At 34.6% G+C, this 19,727-nt stretch overlaps 1 protein-coding gene across 2 annotated transcripts; it reads right to left on the bottom strand.

The window, feature by feature from the left end:
- Positions 1-13,017: 13,017 nt before the first annotated feature.
- Positions 13,018-17,344, bottom strand: LOC137711360 (octanoyltransferase LIP2p, chloroplastic-like). 2 transcript variants are annotated; one of them, XR_011065051.1, is made up of 7 exons: positions 17,098-17,344; positions 16,813-16,883; positions 16,103-16,294; positions 15,766-16,030; positions 15,448-15,598; positions 14,600-15,233; positions 13,018-13,153 (listed from the first exon to the last, which is right to left on the bottom strand). XR_011065051.1 is itself a non-coding variant. In XM_068450586.1 (6 exons), exons 3-6 carry the CDS (start codon positions 16,270-16,272, stop codon positions 14,911-14,913), a joined length of 909 nt encoding a protein of 302 aa, XP_068306687.1. In that variant the 5' UTR covers positions 16,273-16,294; positions 16,813-16,883; positions 17,098-17,344; the 3' UTR covers positions 14,471-14,910. The 2 variants fall into 2 exon arrangements, 1 of the variants encoding a protein (XP_068306687.1); XM_068450586.1 differs by lacking the exon at positions 13,018-13,153 and having other exon boundaries at positions 14,471-15,233.
- Between the last annotated feature and the right edge of the window lie 2,383 nt (positions 17,345-19,727).

Raw genomic sequence — 19,727 nt, 5'->3', positions numbered from 1 at the left:
TGATTGCACGTTGTGCGTGGGGCCCTTAAAATGGCTAACGTGTAAGCTAAATTTGCACCACATTGACAAAAAATTAATCAGGTTACGGAGGACTAGATGTTCAAAGAGAAAAGATATAAATTGATACAATTTCAAAATCTCAAGGTTCAATGTGAGAAAATTAGAACCACATGGCTCGTTCTGAAAATCATTTCAAAGCTAGAGAGTGTAACGTGTATTTAACCTAATGTATAACAAGCCCTTAGATGATCTAACTACATTTTACACCTTCTAGGTTTGAGGTAGTTTTCAAAATGCACCATAAGGTTCCAATTTTCTCATATCAGATCCTCAAGTTTACAAGTTGTATCAAATTATACCTTTCATTCCTTGGAATGTCTAACCCTTCATCAAATTTATGAGATTTTTTTGTCAATATAGTACAAATGTGGCGTACATGGCAGTCCATACTTACCATGTTAGTAATTGAATGAATGATCAAACAATCAATAAGACTGAAACATAAATTGGTACAATTTAAATAGCTTATGGTGCAATACAAATTTTTTTTTTTTTTAACTTCGTGGTCTATTTTGAAAATCACCCAAAACCTTAAAGATGTGAAATATAGTTAACTCTAATAAGTAATTTGTCGAAAAAATGGCAAAATTATCATGCAATGTGATCAAGCATATAGCATAGCGAAGGGAAAGTCTATTTGTGGATTCTCAAGCATGAAAGTTTTCTAGTCTCAAATGTTATGTCGCCAAGTAAGGAACCTCTTCTCAACCTGATGGCTGAAGAGAACTGAGGAGCAATATGACAGACACAAGCCCATAAACTATGAAATCCAGCATTTACGGCTTAGGCTCCAATCCCTGATTTGAACCTAGTTAGTTTCAAAGAGAACAACGCTAATCTCTATTTTGAGCCTATAATACGATGTTTCAAAGAGAACTCTTATCTTGTAAGTGAAGGAATTTCATGACTTTATTGTGTGGGTCAACACTTTCACATTCTCATATGCTCCCTTACATTTTTCAGGTGAACAACACATATTGAATAACTTAGAGTATATGTGGCTGTTGGACTTCACTCATGGGTGAGCTAATACCATGTTTCACCCTTAAATTAATTGGCAACTGAAAAAGTGACATAATCACTTATAAACTCGTGCAACATTCCATGACATTTCAATGTGGAAATCGACAATACATAATTTTTTTGAGGGTTTTGTTGGAACGTTGTTACTTTCGTATTTTGCTTCTAATAAGGTGTTGTTATAGCAACGCTGGGGTGTGAGATAGTTTATAAACAAGCTTTAGCTCTACTTTTAGGGTCGTGTATTCATATCATTATTCATGAAAGTTTTGTAGTTTTTGTCAGTTTTCTTGGTGGATTTTTTTTTTTTTTTTAAACTTTTGACAAGCGATAATATATTACATAAAATTTAAATAAATTATGATAAGCAAGATTTAACAGTAATTTAATGCAAAAGTGAAAATGCACTGCTTTAACTAACTTGATTAAACTGTATTTCAATATACAATATGGTTGCACATAATTTAGTATATATAAATTTTCCAGATTTCTAGTAAGCCGCCACGTCCGCTAAGAATATAGATAGGTTAACAGATTGACAGAGATTTTACAAGATATGCTATACAACTTAACAAGGAACTGATCAACCTGCGGTCAGAAGAACTGAACTCTCGGTTCCTGTAACTCTGCTTTCTGGTAACTCGAAGAAGTGAGAAGTCTTTTCATTTTTGTCAACTGGAAGACGTCAAATTCCAGGTTCCGAGTCTCGGAAACCTGCATGCAAGTATATGAACAAACAAATTCAAATTAATAAGCTCATTAGTTGGGCCTTCCATCAGGCTGACCATGAGATGAGGATATTGAGGCTTCCTCTTAAATGCTCCAAAGTAGAGTTCTTCTGATCTATTTAGCTGCTTGTGATCTCATCTCACTCGAGAATAACAAAGACCCGTCTTGCTTGAGATTTTTCATAGACGCTCGGTACAAGAAAATTATGGTCATTCACGGTTTGATTTTAACTTACCGATAACAAATCATTTAATTTTTATTGTTGTTTTTTTTTTTTTTTTTTATTGTTGAATTAAGATTGAGTGGTGGGTGACCATTCTTGATAAATAGTCATTTTAGCATTTTTTTGCAAAACTTTATTCGTTTGTTTTCTTTAATAAAAATGAATGTCTTAATAATTTTAAATTTATCTAATTTTTTTGTAAAAATAATCTATAAATAATGTACTAAAATATAGACGAATCGTATTATTAAAAATAGGCCTTACAAAATATATGTCAAAGTGTGTATCTGAAAACGCGAGTCCCGAATCTTAACCTACACCTGTATATATTTATATGGCAACGCTAAGTTGGTTGTACATAAATGAAATGTGACACCTGTAAATTAAGTTTCAGCCGATAGGGTAGAGGTGACCAGGTGTCAAGTGTATCCATACAATAATACAAACGTCCCATAAATATGTGAGCTAATCAAAAGCACGAAGAATTCCATCCAAGAGAAAGTCAAGGGGTGATCGATTGCCTACTTTGTACATTAATGAAGGGAAAAGTAAAGGGTCATCATCATAAAAGTATGTAGCTGATGAGAGAAAATACAAGTTTGAAAGTCATGTCAAATATAGTTAAGGGAGCAGGCTGCAGAAGTCATATCCAAACGGCCACAAACATGTTTTATTTTTCTTTGGATGGAACTGGAGGTCATAATATATGAATAGGATTTGAACATATATGCAAGTATACACCTGGTATATATCTCGGTGACAAGTTTTATAGTGTGAATTTACTTAGCAAGCATCAAAGTAATTGGTTGTTTAGAAGATAAGTCAAGTGGGTGAGAGATTCATTATGAAATTTAATTGGTCACACCCTTAAATTCGGAATAGTAAAGAAGATCCCACCCCAAACGGACGGGTAGACAAAATCACCTTGAATGATAAAGGGGTACCATTATATCTCTATATATACAAACAATGACATATCCAAGATTATAACATTAGGGGGATCTAATCAGGGTATGCTAGGCGCTAGTTGAGTGGCGGACTGGAGCCTATCACCTATGAGCTAGAAGAGCCTAGGCAGATTCAGGTAAATTTATTATATATATAATATAAAATAAGTGTCTATTTACACTTTAAAAAAATTATACTTGTATTGAGAATTTGAATTTATTATTTTAATTTGGTTGATTATTTAACATATAACATAAAAATAAAAATAAAATCATAATTTATGCTTTAGTATTTTAGTGATTTTGATGATATGAGATGTCAAGTGATTACGAGTTCGTAATGCATTACGAAACATTTTGTAGAGATCGTATGAATTTATAGTGAATATGAAAATAAAATAAAAAAACAATGTCATACGTATGGTATAAAAGGTATTAGTTGAGTAATAACCATCCCCTTATTAATTAAAATGTTAGGTGACACAACCTGATTAGACAATAATTTTAAAAAAAAAATGGGGAGTTGGTCACTTGGGAATGGAGAGAGATTTCTTCTTTGTTGGAACCAAGGTCCAAGAACAATAGAGTCATGTTGGTCTTCTATGTGATCTTTTTCGTCTAAAATTAGATATTTCTTCTTGATTCAAAATTTCTGTTGCACAACTTCTGCACAACCATGGTGCTCTTTTCTGTTCCACCACTTGTCCAACCATTGGGTGGTCCATGAAAGTCCTCACAAGCGATTCTTTGGACTTCCGGGTGGTCCAGGGACCATCCATATATAAATGGATCTGCCCTAGTATACAACAAATACAATAAAATTGAGTCTACAAATACTTCTAGGATGCACTCACTGTGCACAATAAAGATTGGGAAATTGGATATGTCTGCAACATTCAAGTGTTAATTTAACCAATTTTGAAAAAAAAAAAATTATGTGTTTAATCTGGCGCCAATTGCCATAAAGTTTGGTCATTGCAATGAGACAAGTCACAACTAGATATATTATATAGAGTGAGGATCCTCACCTGATCCTCTTTATGAGGATGTCAGAGATTCTCAAATCACATCCGTTCATTGTACATCGTGCGATCAGAAATCATTGTAATTTTTTTTATTTAAAATTAAATATAAACAGTACCTGACGAAAAGTGATCGCACGATGTACAATATATATCGAACTCATGATCACCATTATATTATATTTTCCTAACCAATCAACCGTATAGGTTTTACAAGTAAGTGGGAAATATGAGAAAGATTTTCCTTACGAAAGTTTTTACCTAATCAAATGCAAATACATATTATATATATATATATATATATATATATATATTAACACTGAGAAAAGGCCGGCTAAAACAACAGTTGCTGATACTATGAGATCATGACAGTGACCTTGTAAGGAGGATCAATCAAAACTAGGCAACTGGAAACTCTATACTTTGGTTATTGATTAAAAAAAGTTGAAGAAGATCAATTCTTGTATTTGTGGTATTTAACTATCATTTATAAAATCTAAACTGTTAAGGTTGAAAGTTGGAGGCTGATAAAGTCATGTCGTTGCACTACATTAATATTCAACCTATTTGAAAAAATATCGATAACTTTAGCATACCAGATCATTTTGCAAGTATTTAAAGAGTTAAAATAAACGTAGTAAATTTAATTTGGATCATCTGAATTGGATTATTTGGCTTCTTTTTCCTTTCCTTTTTGTGAGTGTACTCGATCGGTTCCAGCTATTATTCGTATATTAAATAGATCAAAAGGTCGACTATTGTGACATTTGAAGTGTACAATCATTTACCTTTAATAGTGTATATAGCTGCATGTCCAAAAAGGAAAAGCGCTGCATGCCAAAAAGTTTTGCTGGATTTTGCTGACCAAACATCTTCAAATAATATTTTTTTTAAAGGAAAACCTTGTGGATTTCCACCCGTGAATTTTTTTAACAATTGAATTGTATACATGTTAATCCATCATTCATATATCATTTTTATTTATAAAAAAAAAAAGACAAATTCAGAATAAACGAATACAAGGTTTGAAAAAAACACCAAACTGAAAAGTATTTAATCCAACGGTCTTATGGTTCTTTATTTAAGTGGTTTTTGCATATATAATCTTTGAAAAAATACCTAATATACATACGATTCAATCAGTAAAATACAATATGAAGTGATCAGTATTAAAGTATCTCTCAAATAAATTTATTTGAACGATCCACCAACGGTCGGTGATATAGAAATGTTCCTCAAATATATGTACAACACGCACACACTCTTATATGGGGACTCTGCATAAAAACAAGATACTCCTCCCTCCCTTCAATTCGGACTATGTGATCCACCTCAAACCAGAAAAGTTCTAAAATCTTTTAGAAGAGATTGACTCTATCATAACTGTTGCTAGCTAGCTAGCAACCCCTTGCAACCATATAAAGGGCAAGTGAACCCCACAGAATCAGCCAAAATGCACAATTGATCATATCTTCCTTACCTTTTTATGTTATGTGACCTACAAAAATCAACAAAACAATTATGGGAGATCAGATTGCAATCTTTCAGCTGGTAAAATGTTATCGAGTATCAATCCTGTTGGAGAACAATTTAGAAACAATAAAATAACAGAAATACAGAACCGAAATACTTATACTTTATTATTCAAAAATACTTGCAATACAGAATGCAATAACACAATAATTACAAAAAATTAATATGATACTAACTTAAATGAATTGAAGGTAGAGGCTAGCGCAAACGTTATGTCCTTCGAACAGTATTTCCGTCCCACTCGTGTGCTTGTGGTTCTACAACGTCTGCTCGACCAGGATACAACTACCTAATTCTACAACCCGCACTGGGTTATAGAACTCTAGCGAATTGCTTTGTGTGTTTACTCTCTGGAAAGTTTGTACGGAAGATAAGGAGGAAGAAGAAAAGATAATGATTGATGGAAATAAGGAGGATACAACTACCTAATTCACATAACCATAAGGCCCAAGCCTTCAATCCATTTCCAAATGGTCCAAGTTCTAATTACTAAGAAAAAGGAATAAGCCTATATAAAGGTTAGTGAAAAAATATTGTTGACCAATGTAGGACAAAAGGGTCTCAAACTCCAACAAATCCCACCACTATTATAAAATACTAGAATATTCATATTGGCCATATGGCAAGCTACGTATAGGTACTAAAAAAATACGCAAATTGACTAGAATCATTCTGTCCATATTGGATATGAAAGTGATGATACTTGAGTATTACCAGTTGTAAAATCTTTTCTAATTCATTAACAGGGCCAGTTTATTGGGGCTTTGTTGTCACTTTTGCTCGTAAGTGATTTTGTTAAAAATGGTTTTCTTGATGCATAAAATGGAATCAGCATACGGTGAAGTGGCATTCGCAAGGGCGGTCCAATTAAGGATAGATGAACGAAGTAACTTGCAAGGAAGATAGAGTATTGAAAGGTACCAGTGTGGTACCGGTCTAAGAGCCTTCAATGTTTAAGTTAGCAGACTATGCTTAAAGCACAACATAGGCAAGTTTAGTGGTAATATAGTGTTGAACGACAATTAGTGATTACCCTTAGAAGAGAGTAGAGGTTACCCTTTTATAGGGCCAAAGTTAGAGGAAATTTGCTCAGCTAGCCAAAGTGGGATTAAATGAGATTAATGTGGTGTTGCCATTTGTCGCGTTGTGATTGGTCTCATTAGTTGGAGGAAAATCTCTCATTAATTATGGGGATAGTAAATGAGTGAATGCCGCGTGGCATAGCCCCTCGCTTGTTTTGGGGTTAGTTCGTGTGCTTCAGTAGGTCTCTTCAGTAGGTTCATGATGTTTTATAGTTGACTAGTACTCGGTCGTTTCAAAGTCCATTAAATATGATACAAACAAATCTCATTATAAACAAGTTGAAATCTTTACTAAAATTTCAACTGCTTCCTCAAAAAGAAGTTAGAGTGTTTCCTTCAATAATGGAGGATGGAGTTGGTTTTATTTTAGATGCAGGAGAGTTAAAAGAAGGAAGCGCCATTCAATATTTAGGGTTAAAAGATTATTTGTTAGTGCCATATTCCGAAAGTGGATGTTTTAAACTTTTCACGCCATTCGGAGGAACGCTACTTTCATTTGGCGTGTTAGTTTTGAGCTCGTAATATATGAGTTTGGAGAAAATTATGAGTCACGTGGTCGTATAAAAGGTGTTCCTTTCTCCCACAAAAATGGCTTAAGCCATCTTTTGCAGAAATACATTGAAGCAATTCTCCACAAACTGACAAAAGTAGCTTGAGTCATCTTTCACGGAAATCCATCAAAAATGCACCTACTAATAAATGGTGTTCTTTATTGTTTGTCTTTTGAGGTTTCAAGGGTGTTATGTTCTCTATCGTTTGTCTTTTGGGGTTTCAAGGGTTTTATGTTTTTTATTGTTTGTTTTCTGGGGTTTCAAAGGGTTTTATTGCTTTTCTTTTGGATATGTCCTTTTCATTCAAAAATAAATTCAGAAAAATGAGAATTTCTCTCACAACCTTGGGATATTGTAGCAGCAATTAATCTTTTAACCCCATGAATTACTAATTCTCCAATTGTTTTTCTTAATTGAATGACACTTCCTTTTTTTAACTCTCTCGCCTCTAAATTAACACCAACTTCGTCCTCCATCACTAAAAGCACCATACTAGATGTTTCCTTGAAAATTGATTCAGTGACGTAGCAAAAGATTTAAGTTTTTACGCTAAACGTATTTATATGTTCTTTTGGTTCGCATAAACTGCTCTTAGCTATTCCAAAAATAGTACCAAACATTTCCTACTCAAAAATCAAAATCAATTGACAATGGTTCGGGAGTCTCATAACTTTATATATGGTGGTACAATATTTGACATTCCTAATGTGGAATTTGGTCTTAAAAAAAAAAAATTTGCACACCAAAGAAGAAAAGCTAATTTCTGTAGCAATCATCCACTCATTGTCTCCCCAACTATGAGTAGGGTCAGCACGCCAACTTAAAGTCCTCTAACTTGATCATTGTGGCCATGGTTACAATTATCTTGTGAAATGAACCTTGCTTTTTAAATAAACCAAGGAAACAAAAGCGAGACTGCAATTTTATTCATGTATTTAAAATTTTATTGGTGCTTGCTATAAATAATATACATATGTAACGTGAGTTCGAAAATTTCATGTACTCTGAGAACATGGTGAATTCTTAATTGAAAATGTACAATTTCTAATATACAAGAGACGAGGACGATGTTGCAGATTTAAGAACCAAAGCTATGATCTAACATTTAATTCATATCCTGATAAGAAAACTAAAAAAATAAAAAACACTTAATTCATGTCAACGCGTGTCGACGTGTCTAAAATGTGTCTAAAATGTGTCTAAAATGTGTACGTTTGTACGTATATATTTGTATTTATATCAAAAGTCATAGTTCTTATCTATGGGCCCAAATCAAAACCAGAGGACTCCCAGTTTGTCGAAAACCACCTTGATTCATTGAAAGGAAAGCCCCCCAGTTTTGTTGCACTCGGTCATCCACTATATAGTATGATAATCCCCCCTTGCTCAAAACCAGTCATCTTATTCCTGGTTTCTATTGATTATGCATTGCTGGATTCAACGTTAATTATTTGTTATGTTCCCTCTCCTTGTTTGATGCAAACTTCTTTATTTTCGAAAGAGACAGAATGGGATGGGATCGGACTGGAGACAAAAACAATTCCACCTTGACCTACTACCCCATGCATGTATTATATTTCGTTTGGCATATTTCAACCTTTAGGGTTGTATCCCACGCTCAATTATTAAAACCACCTTTTGTGATGATGTTATCAAGTTCAAAGCTAGCTTAAGAAAGAACGAAAAATAAATTAGATACGTATAGGTACAAACACACACATGTATATTGTGTACATGCAAATTTTAATCTAAGTTGATTAACTAAAAAACCTACAAAAGAAATGATGCCAAAGTGTATGTTTAACAACGGTCTAACAACGATATGATGTTAGTCAAAGACTCACAATGTCTAAGTCAAAGAAATATTTTTGAAAAATAAAAAATTTGTAGAGTTTTGAATTACTTGATTCAATGAATGATTTGACTGATTTGACCATTTTATATAGGCGATGGCTTAACATATTAAGGTCAACCATGCAATCAAAAGAATTTGCTACCCAACCAACCAGTCTTCTCTCTATAGTTCATGGTTTATGTTTTAAAAATCGTTAAGCGGCAGCAGACGACGAAATGGAGCCTAACGCTTTAGGGCCTAGGCGTTTTGTTCATATTTCTTCGTACATGTATTCCACCATCCTCCACTCCTCTAATATTCCTCACTCTCATGTATTTCCTCCTCGATATACATCCCTTAATTAATAAAATCATAGATGACGCATAATTTTTTTTTTTTTAAACAAGGGCTAATTTTTATCATTCACATAACCCTCAAAATCGATTTTGTGATGGATAAGGGAATGGTTTGTTTGAGGGCTTCGTGCGTCAAGCCCGTCTGAACAGATTGGTGATGGTAACAAGACCCCTAGGAGCGATGGTAATGGTACATGGTTTCGTAAATTCCACTCGATCCTTCCCAAGATGATCAATAATGAGATTTCGACCCTGAATAGATACACATCTACCCGTAGCCTCGAGAAAGCCCTTCTTAGGCCTTTTTCAACGCTTGAATGCAAGGCCGAGACTCAAGGCGAGGCAAACAACCTTCTAACTGAGGCCAGGAGATATTCTATTTTTCAGATTTCAATCTAGCTCCCAATCATGCCTTCCAAAGATCTTGCCATTTCCAAAGAAACTGGAGTTACATCTCTTTTACATTTCCATTCAAGAGTTCTTATGTGTTTCCACGCCACTTCGAGACCCCGAAAAATGGACAACTTCCTTTTCTTAGAAACACATACAAGAGCCGTCACTACAAAATGGATAATGGTAACCCCACCATAAACTACTTCATTTATGAATTTCATACACAACCCTCAAAATCGAGAAATTTTTCAAAATGTTCAATATTCAAGCGAGTATTCACGTGTTATAAAATAAGTAAAGTGACACAGAAAAATATATTGTTTTCTTTATTTGTATTATACCATATAGAGGACATGAATATCCGATACTTAAAAAAATATTTCCTAAAATAAATCTCAGAACGGGGACTGAAACATAGAAACAAAATATGAAGAAAAAAAAATGCTAGGAAACAAATGGACGTTGGAACAGCTGGAAACTCCGCAAAAGCCAAATTCTTCAGTCATTCAATCTAAAGAAATTTTTACATATTATATGATATATCAGAGGGGCGTTGGGGGAGAGCAAAAAGTGTAGTCGTACAAGGTCCCAAATTTGAAGGGATTTCTAATTTTTTTGCCATTTAATATTATGTAATGTTCTATATTTAAAAAATTATTTTTGTTAGCACTTTAAAATCTTATTTTGCACTTCTTATAAACGTAATTTTTTTTTATAATGTAATTTTTTTCCTTTCTAAATATAAAAATTTGAAGTATAATGAGATATTTTGAGTGTCGATAGTAACACCTTAAAGACAATATTTTTCTTGTTTGGTTGTTTAATATTGAACTTCTTTTGATTATTTAATGAAGGTTATGCTTGTGTAGATATTTTTACTTATTATTAATAATATTTATAAACTTGCAATCAGTGAGTTCTAAAGTTTATTGGTTTAAGTGATTATTTTCTAGTATCAATATATTGTCCTATTTTTCTTTAAAAACTATCTAAAAAAAGGAATCATTTTATAAATTTCGCACATGCTCTTAAATTTTCAAAAACGACCCTGTGATATATTATAGACTCACATAATCGCTTTCGTCACACGTCATTCTCTGCTTTACAGATAAGGTGTTGCTAGCTGTTTTTTTTGTCACACCTCAATTAAATCTAAAGTATTTAAGGAAAAAATGTAGGATTAAGAGAATGGTAAACAGAGTAAAACGGCATCGACTGTCAACTCTAATAGTTTATTGTTTTATAATTTAATCAAACTACTTAATTTATTTATCGAATGTCAAACATGATGCACTGCATGCTACTGTAGACACGTGGTTTCATTTCATTCGAAGTACACATGCACCTACGTAATATGTGCATGCGCTTAGCATCAATAAACTAAATATTTTTGGTTTGACCCAATAGATAAAAACTACTAATTTTTGCAAAAAAAATTGCTAAAATAATTCTCTGCCACCTTATGTTTTTAACATATATTTTATAATGTTAACATATAAATTTACATTAATTAAACTGTAAATTGACAGAGAAAGTTCAACTTTAAAATCACATCGGCAGTTCTCTTTTGCAAAACCAAAAACCATGGTGGATCACAGTACAGAGGGTATGAATTCAAGGAAGCTTGCCTCCATGCTTTGAGGTAATTAAATCGATTATTCGACGACCGTAGCCTATATAAGTCAAAATTCCATCAGACAAAGCCAGTTGTAAAGTTTAGAGTTTTGATCGATATAGTCTAATTAACAATGATATTCCCTTATTATCTTTGCTATAATTTATTATCTCAGACATTTTATATGTATATGAATATCGAGGAGTAATTTGCTTAACAATTATTGATCAAGGGCTTCTTGTTTGCTGAGTTGTCGACATCTACTAAAGAAACATGATGAGTGCTGGCGAAAGCCCATGTCGAGTGATGTCGATGCTACTTGCCAAGTGTTTGCTGAGATATGTTAAGCATGCATCACACCAAACACTTGGTAACTATGAAGTTGAATGTCGTGTGATTTTATTATACAATGACCTAGTACAAGAATTTAGGTGTAATACAAAGATCAATCTAGATCCTACAAGTCGGCATTTATTCCTACAATCAAGGAAGCAAACATACATGCAAATGGTCAGAGAATCGATCACGTATCATCCCTATTTCTCAATACCGCTCCTCAAGTTGGAATGTATGTTGATGTTTCCCAACTTGACAAATAAAATTGTGAACTGTGAAAGTCCAAGTGGCTTTGTGAACATGTTTGTTGGTTGTTGGGATGTTGATATGTGGGCCGTTTTGATCATCCCGCTTTGAACATTTTTGTGTACAACAACCAACTTCTTTATGCTTAGTTCATTTGTGAAAGATGGGATTCGAAGCAAATGTGAAGTGCAGACTGGCTGTCACAATATAACTTGACAGGGTATAAATGTAGAATGCCCAAGTCATTGAAGATGGATTTCAACCAAATAATTTCACATGTGGATGTCATGGAGTGATATCCGCATCTGCGCTTGAACATGATATGGTAACTTGTTTCTTGTTTTTCTAAGAGACCAATGATTTCCGAAGGAATACGCAATACTAAGTAACTGAGCGTCGAGAATCACGGCATTGAACCCAATCTGCATCACACAAAAATTAACAAATGATTTCTCGAGGAATAAGCAATACCTAGTAACTCAGCGTCCAGTGCCATGGAGTCAATCCCAATCAGCATAACATAAAGCATTCAAATGGATTGAGCTCTTTGCAGAGAAAAACAAACCTTGCCCAGTTGTGTTTTAATATAGTGCAACACCCGATGAGCTACTTTAAAGTGTGATGTTTGTGGCTTGTCCATGAAGCGACTTAGTATGTGTACCGAATATACTAAGTCAGGTCGTGTGATATTAAGTACATTAGTCGACCAACAAGTCATTTGATACAATGAAGGACAGGGAAGACATTATCCGTCATCTTTATTGAGGGACATTGTTCTAAAAAGGGTCTAGGTGGTGCCTAAGCGTTGGACGAAGAAGTTCCAATGTGATTTAGGCACTATGCCCCAGCCTGACGCCCGATTAATGCTTAACATCTTTTAGAACCTTGTTAAGGGATATATTTTTTTTCTTTGGGGCTTGGCGTTGGCTTGGCAGCAAGAGGGATCTCCAATGCATAATTTCGCTAGACAATTGCAATAATCCAATAATAAAGCACCACATCGTTTATTTTAAAAATTTAGTCTTCCTAGCTTACCCAAAATAAAATAAAAACGAAAATAAGCGAAATACAGGGTTAAAAAGTATATTCCTCTTATAAAAAGAATCAAGAATTCTTTACAATGCCAAAATAAATAAATATAAATTCTAGCCTCATATCTTGTCCAATCTCATCTCATTTACTCTTTTGATTGTTCAATTTGTAAACCTGCATAAATAATGGAGGGACGAGCTTCAACAACTCGAGACACAACCTTACCACAGTAAACTGACAAAACTAGATTAAGTCATAGCATCTTAGCAATCAGGTATCAAATCATGTGTGTCCCATTCCATATTTATACTACTTGATCTCGAGTGACTAATTATACATCCCATTCCGTACTTAACAAGCCATAAAAAAAAAAAAAACGCATGACATCCACTGTAACCCTGCTCAAATAACTTGGTATATTACTAATTAAACACTATTATCCAAATGTCGTTTTGATTGATATGAAATATTGTAAGGAAAGAAACATTGGAACAGAAATAGATTTAGATAAACAAGTAAAGATGCAATCCAATAAAATCCAAATAGATGAGTCCATTCACATACTTTAGCCTATAGTTGTATACAAAAACTCTCATTAAATACATGCAATCTGGGTAATCATTTCCAACAGGAAAGCATATGTTTCATTATATATAGTTGAAAGTAACACACACACACACACACACATACATGCAATCTGGGTAATCATTTCCAACAGGAAAGCATATGCTTCATTATGTATAGTTGAAGGCAGGCGCTTGCGCGCGCGCACACACAAAATAAGTTTGATACACACACACACAATAAGTTTGATAACTAACGTGCAAGCTAACAAATCCGTGACATAGAAACTATCATCGCATAAAATTAAAAGTAATAGGATAGACAGACATGAAAACAGCTACGGAAAATTGAATGGAAAACTGGGGATATGTCATATACTTATCAAGGCTCTATACAATTTTTTTTTTTTTTTTTTTTTTTTTGTAACAGAGAAGTTCCGGCTTTTTCTACGACAAGCTTCTTTTTTTGGTTTTTACAGATCGACCACCATGAGGGATTATGAATAGAGTTTTCACCTTAAATCAAAATAGATTTTCTTTTCAAAATGAATCAATTGGTAGATCAACTGATACCACAAAGCCCTTTCAGCTTTCATATCAAAATAGCCCACAGAAATATATAAGTGCATAAAACCAAGTGGATTAAGATGTGAAAACAAGTATTTGCACAAATTAAAGTTGTCAATCACAGCACTGCATAACATTAACAACAATAGGGAAGTCATGTACGGCCGTTAACAGAATAAATGAGATACGAAAATAATTACTAAAGCTTTGCAAGCTACAGGTTAACAAGATATGTAATCATGTTTGTTTCATGATTCAGACCCCAACCTAATCTCATCAAAGTGAAGCGAACATTGAGTTTTAGGGTGCAAAGTGGCGATATTTTAGTTTCAAGGGGAAAGTGAGATAAAATTCGAGTTCCAGGGGAAAACAAAAAATAAGCCTTGAATCAATAGAAAGGAATCATCATGCACAGATATATGCAGATTACAAGTTGATCTTGCAAAGAACTTATGCAAATTCCATGGTAGGGGGAAGCAAGGATTCGAACCTTAATCTTCTCATGTAGATATTATAACGTGCATAACCAACCACAAGTTGAGAGCTCTACCAATTTCAATCCAAGGACGCTTAAGAACCTCCATCGGGAATTGAATGCTATCTATGTAATACTCAGGAGAGTATGCAAGGTTGTGACTTCTAAGGATGTAAAAGTAGCAATACGTAATCCTGCTCTAATGCTCGGTTGCTGTCATCACGGGACTCTTTAACACACTCAGAAAGCATCAACAGCCACGTCTATTTCAAATCGACAAAGGATTTAGAAATGTAGCCTCAACTAAATTAGTTTCACCTTCAGATTCAGACGGCTTGTAAATCCAACCTTGACATGGTTTCATAATTGATTCTAACCTCAAAAACTTCAGAAAACTCATTGATCAAAGATCTACAAGTAATATCAAGTAGCTGACAATCATCGGAATCAGGTAGATCTGCTCTTCCACAGTCGGCAGATGTATGAAATTCCTCAAGCAAGCTTTTAACGCTTCCAACCTGATAGCCTTGTAACCCACAAGGTACGATCCAACGAAAATGGGTCAAGTCTGGGTTCACATTCACTGCTAAGCCATGATATGTTATCCACTGGCTGACTCGTATTCCAATGGCTGCCAGTTTCTGGTTTCCTGAAGAAAAAATCAACTAAAAACATCACAAGAAAATTCCAGCTGCCAGCTTCAATACCAATATTCATGTTTTTTTAAACACGACTAAATTAGGGAACAAGGAACCACCACTTGTAAAGGAAGCTATGAGAGCAAAAACTCGGTAGCGGCAATGATAATTAGCTATAATACGAAAGGAAGGACATACAGCATGCCTTTGTTTTAAGAAGCATACCATGCCAAACACCAGTGAGGCCCTCAAGCCGAGATGCCTTGATACAGAATGTCTTTGATAGAGCACGGATGATCACCTCCTCAAGTGACCTGAGGTACCAATGAAGATCCATCTTGTGATTTCGTAGATTCATAATAGGGTACATAACTATCTACAGTGAAAAACGCATGCATCCACGGTTAGGAAAGCTGACCCTCTAAGCAATTAAGTCACATGTTCGGGATTTTGATTCCTACTTTACCACCGTGGGATAACAAGTTCAAATTACAATGGCAACATCTTCGGAAACATAAAGGTTAAATTCAGCCACTGAAGTACCTGACCCGGACCATGATATGTAACCTCGCCGCCACGTTCAGTTCGATAAACATCGAAAGGTGGGTCCTTGATATCAAAATTAAGGAACTGTTCTGAACTAGCAGTTCCCAAGGTATACACAGGACGATGCTGGAGAACGAACAATGAGTCTGGGCAATGATCATTCTTTTCTATCATAGCTTTTTTCTCCTCAACTATGCTCTTCTGCCAAGCCCATGCCTGACTATAAGGAACCTGCTGCTTGTACATATTGAAGCACTCACACCTGCACAAATCCAAGTTGACCTGGTGGGTTCCATGGGACATTATAAGTATATAAAATGATTTGGAAACTCACTCTCTCATTGCCTCGATAGTATAAGAGGTGGACTGCGGAGTTTTAACATCTGAAACTTGATTCGATTTTGATAAGATGCGCAGAGAGAAAGACCGATGAGGTTTATGTTGATGCTTATAGATTGGGTATGTTGGAACTGCAGCAACACAGTGAGTCACCACAACAGTCATATTTTAGGTGGTGTTTTGGCTCCTACAATGAAATGGACTGGGAATGTGAACGTAGTTGGGAAGGCAACGGAAATTTAGAAAAACACAATAAACAGGCATAGTTCAGCCAAAAATAAATTGGTAGAAACAACAATATTAATAAAAAGCATCACCAAATTGAAAGACCGCAAAAATTACATTGCAATTGTCGTGCGACCAAAATTTGTTACAGTTCACAACTTGCAGAAAGGAGCTAAAAATATATGCAAAGGTTCAATTTGCCAGTCTGTTCTCAATAAACTAATAGTTTGAAAGCTTCTTGACATTGATATTTAAGTTAATGTAACTAATATTTCTTGTTGAAGGCTTAGCGGCGAAGTCTGCATAAGATAAATAATCATCATCTATCATTCATTATTCAGAATTCAGAAACATAAAATAATTCAAATGATGCAAATTAAGGTTACAATCCAAATCAAATTGAAGTCAACTTTATAACTCATAGTCATATAACTCTGTAACAAATTCATATCATTCAGATTTCAGATGATAAAATCATACCTGCAGCAAGCACGCAACAAGCAAGGCAGAAGATGAACGCAGTTAAAAAGCAGGCACACCAACACCAATCCCTGCATAATTCCATGTAATTGAACTCATTAAATTTCGAAAAATCACTCGATTCACCTTAATACAAACCAATTAATAAATTCCCAGTTTTATTTGTAGAGATTCATTTAACAAAAGAGGAGTAAATAGATGGAACAAGCGCTGACAGAAAACAAAAGAGAAGTAAAGAGATTCCTACAGTCAATCTGCACACTCCTCAAAACTGTTCAGAAGTACCTTGACAGACGGAGCCGCGGAGAAAGACAACTAAGTTGATTAAGGAGAAGATGAGATGGAGTGCGGAGAGAGACTCGCCGGAAATGAGACAAACGGAGATGAAGTCACCGCCAAGAGGAGAGAAAGATGAGGGCTTTGATTATCGGGGGAACTGGAAACAGAGTGAGAGAAAGAAAGATAGGAAATTTGAAAAAATAATCAGAATTTTGACTTCAAATAGAATTAGAAAATTTAAAAATAGGACTGTAATTCTGATCTAAATTTTGGTTATTTTTTCAAAAATTTCGGGAAATGGTAGATGCTATTTAGGGGGTATACGGAGTATTGAATGGCGTATTTAATTGAGATTTTAAATGAATTTTTAAAATACAATGAGTTTACTAAAATTTATAGAAATGTTGATCTATTTAATTAGAATTTCAAATGAAATTATAAAAGTTCAAAAACATTTGTGGTTCCGGTGGTGTTATGATACATTCAATGTCACTCTCGTAGTGCTTTTAATGTTCCTCTCATAGTGAAAAAGTTGTTAATTAAACCCTCTTAGTAAACCTCATTAGCAATTAAAATTAAATCTAAACTTCCGTTAGTCTCATGTTAAATAAACTCACGTGTGTCCTACATTGAGAGGATAAATTTGTGTTTTTGGTACTTAATCAAGAAACCAAAAACATATGTCGTCATATTCGTTCAAATTTCAAGCCTCTTTTTCATCGAGTCAATTCCAATTTTAGTTGAACCCTAATATCTAATGACATATATTTTTGTTTCTTGATTTGGTTTGTAAAAAGACAAATTTAGCCTCTTCACATGAGATCCACATGGGTTTATTTAAAGGAAAACTAATGAAAAGAGCTTGAAAACTTTGAGTTTTAATGATAAAGACAAAATAAAGGGTAAAGTGAATAGTAGCAGGATTGACTTTTTAGTGTAAAAATATGGTTTTTCGTTAAAATGAATAGTACCGTGAGCTTTTCGTTAAAACTCCCTTTATTAAGTGCTTTCTTTCCGGGTCGTAAGTTATCTAATGAATGCTAATGAAGTCTAACGAAAGCCAGGGATTGAGCCATCTGACCGGATAATATGGTAGCTCATGCCACCGTCAGAAAGGTTGGAAGAGAGAGTGATTCGATCAAAAGACTAATGATGTTAGTTTATCATGGCACTTTCCAACACTAGATGAATATAAGCGAAACATGAAACACAAACAAATATAGAGAACAATCATAGTGACCAAAACAAAGACTAGTTACTTTGCTAAAACGATGTTCTACTAAACAACTGTGGAGATAACTAGAGCAGAGCATAAAAGGTATGTAACTGAATTCCTCGATTATTTGAGGCTTGATTACAAAGCTGTAAAAAGCTGAGAAGAACTTAGGGGCAGCTCGACCAATTCACGGAGTTGAGGCATCTACTTGAACACCATCCACGTCATCATAAGCAACTTCATCCCCCATTTTTAAGGGTTTCCCTTGGCAAAAGATCTCAGGGAAAACCACACAACATTCTCCGAGAGTTCTAGTGACCTTAAACGTTAGACTTCCAAGAATGAACGTATCTTTTGTCCTTAAAGGATGCTAAGCAAATGGATTTCCGAGAGTAGTCTGAAATGGCTCATAATTTATAACATTTGTTGAATTAAGCATCTCTGCATCAACGGGTTCATCATCCAAGTCAATCATATCCATATTCTCCCCTATGAATTGCAGAGAAGATTATGTGCACAAGCGGCAGGGTTACGACCAAAGCACCAATTTAAGCAATCTGCTTCGTAACACCACCCACATCATCGTCACAAGCAACTTTATCCAACCTTTCCTCATAAGGTTCCCCCTTGCAGAGCTTTGAGTTCTGCGTAGTTTTTGGACATAGTGGAGGAAACGGTAGAATTCGGAGGAGACAGAAAAATTTAGAGGAAGCGGCAAGAGAATGAGGAGAAGAGATAGAGAACAATGAGAAGTGAGCCGAACGATAAGTACTATTTTTACTTCATGAGATATTATGCATGAATTCATGTATAACGAGATGGGTCGGACGGGGCTGAGTCGACTCATCTTGTTTTAGATGAGCACAAACGAATAAAATAAATTACAATAAAGATTGTGAATCAATTATTTCTATGAAGAATTTGAATTTCCCATTAAATAGAGAGAACTCTACTTTGAGTCTTTGATCCTGAGATGAATAAAAAACCTAAACCCAAAACTTCATTTGTAGCAAGGTACTGCCACTACATGGGAAACAACATTTGGGTAAAGAACTTAAAAAATAAAATGATTGATTATAAATTGGATTAGATTAAGAGTAGTAAAGCATAATTGGTGTTTGTATGGGTGTACAATGAGTCGGGCTAGGCTAGCCCAACCCAAGTAAAACAAGCACATACGGATTGAAGAAAAAGCCAAGAAAGAAGTAGAAAAAGTATTGAGAAACATAGCTGTATGGAGGGATATTAGACACGAGTTCATGTACAATGAGACAGGCATGGCAGGGCAAGGCCAACTCGTCCTTATGTAATATGAAAGAGATAAAGAGAGATGGAGAAAGAAGCTTACCCTATGAGTGGCGACTAATGATGGTGATTCCACAAGAGAAAAATAACAAGGAAAAAGCGTCGAAGGCGAAGA

Source organism: Pyrus communis, chromosome 12, assembly GCF_963583255.1.
Source record: "Pyrus communis chromosome 12, drPyrComm1.1, whole genome shotgun sequence".
Classification (NCBI taxonomy): Eukaryota; Viridiplantae; Streptophyta; class Magnoliopsida; order Rosales; family Rosaceae; genus Pyrus; species Pyrus communis.
This window is presented reverse-complemented; position numbering and strand designations above follow the sequence as displayed.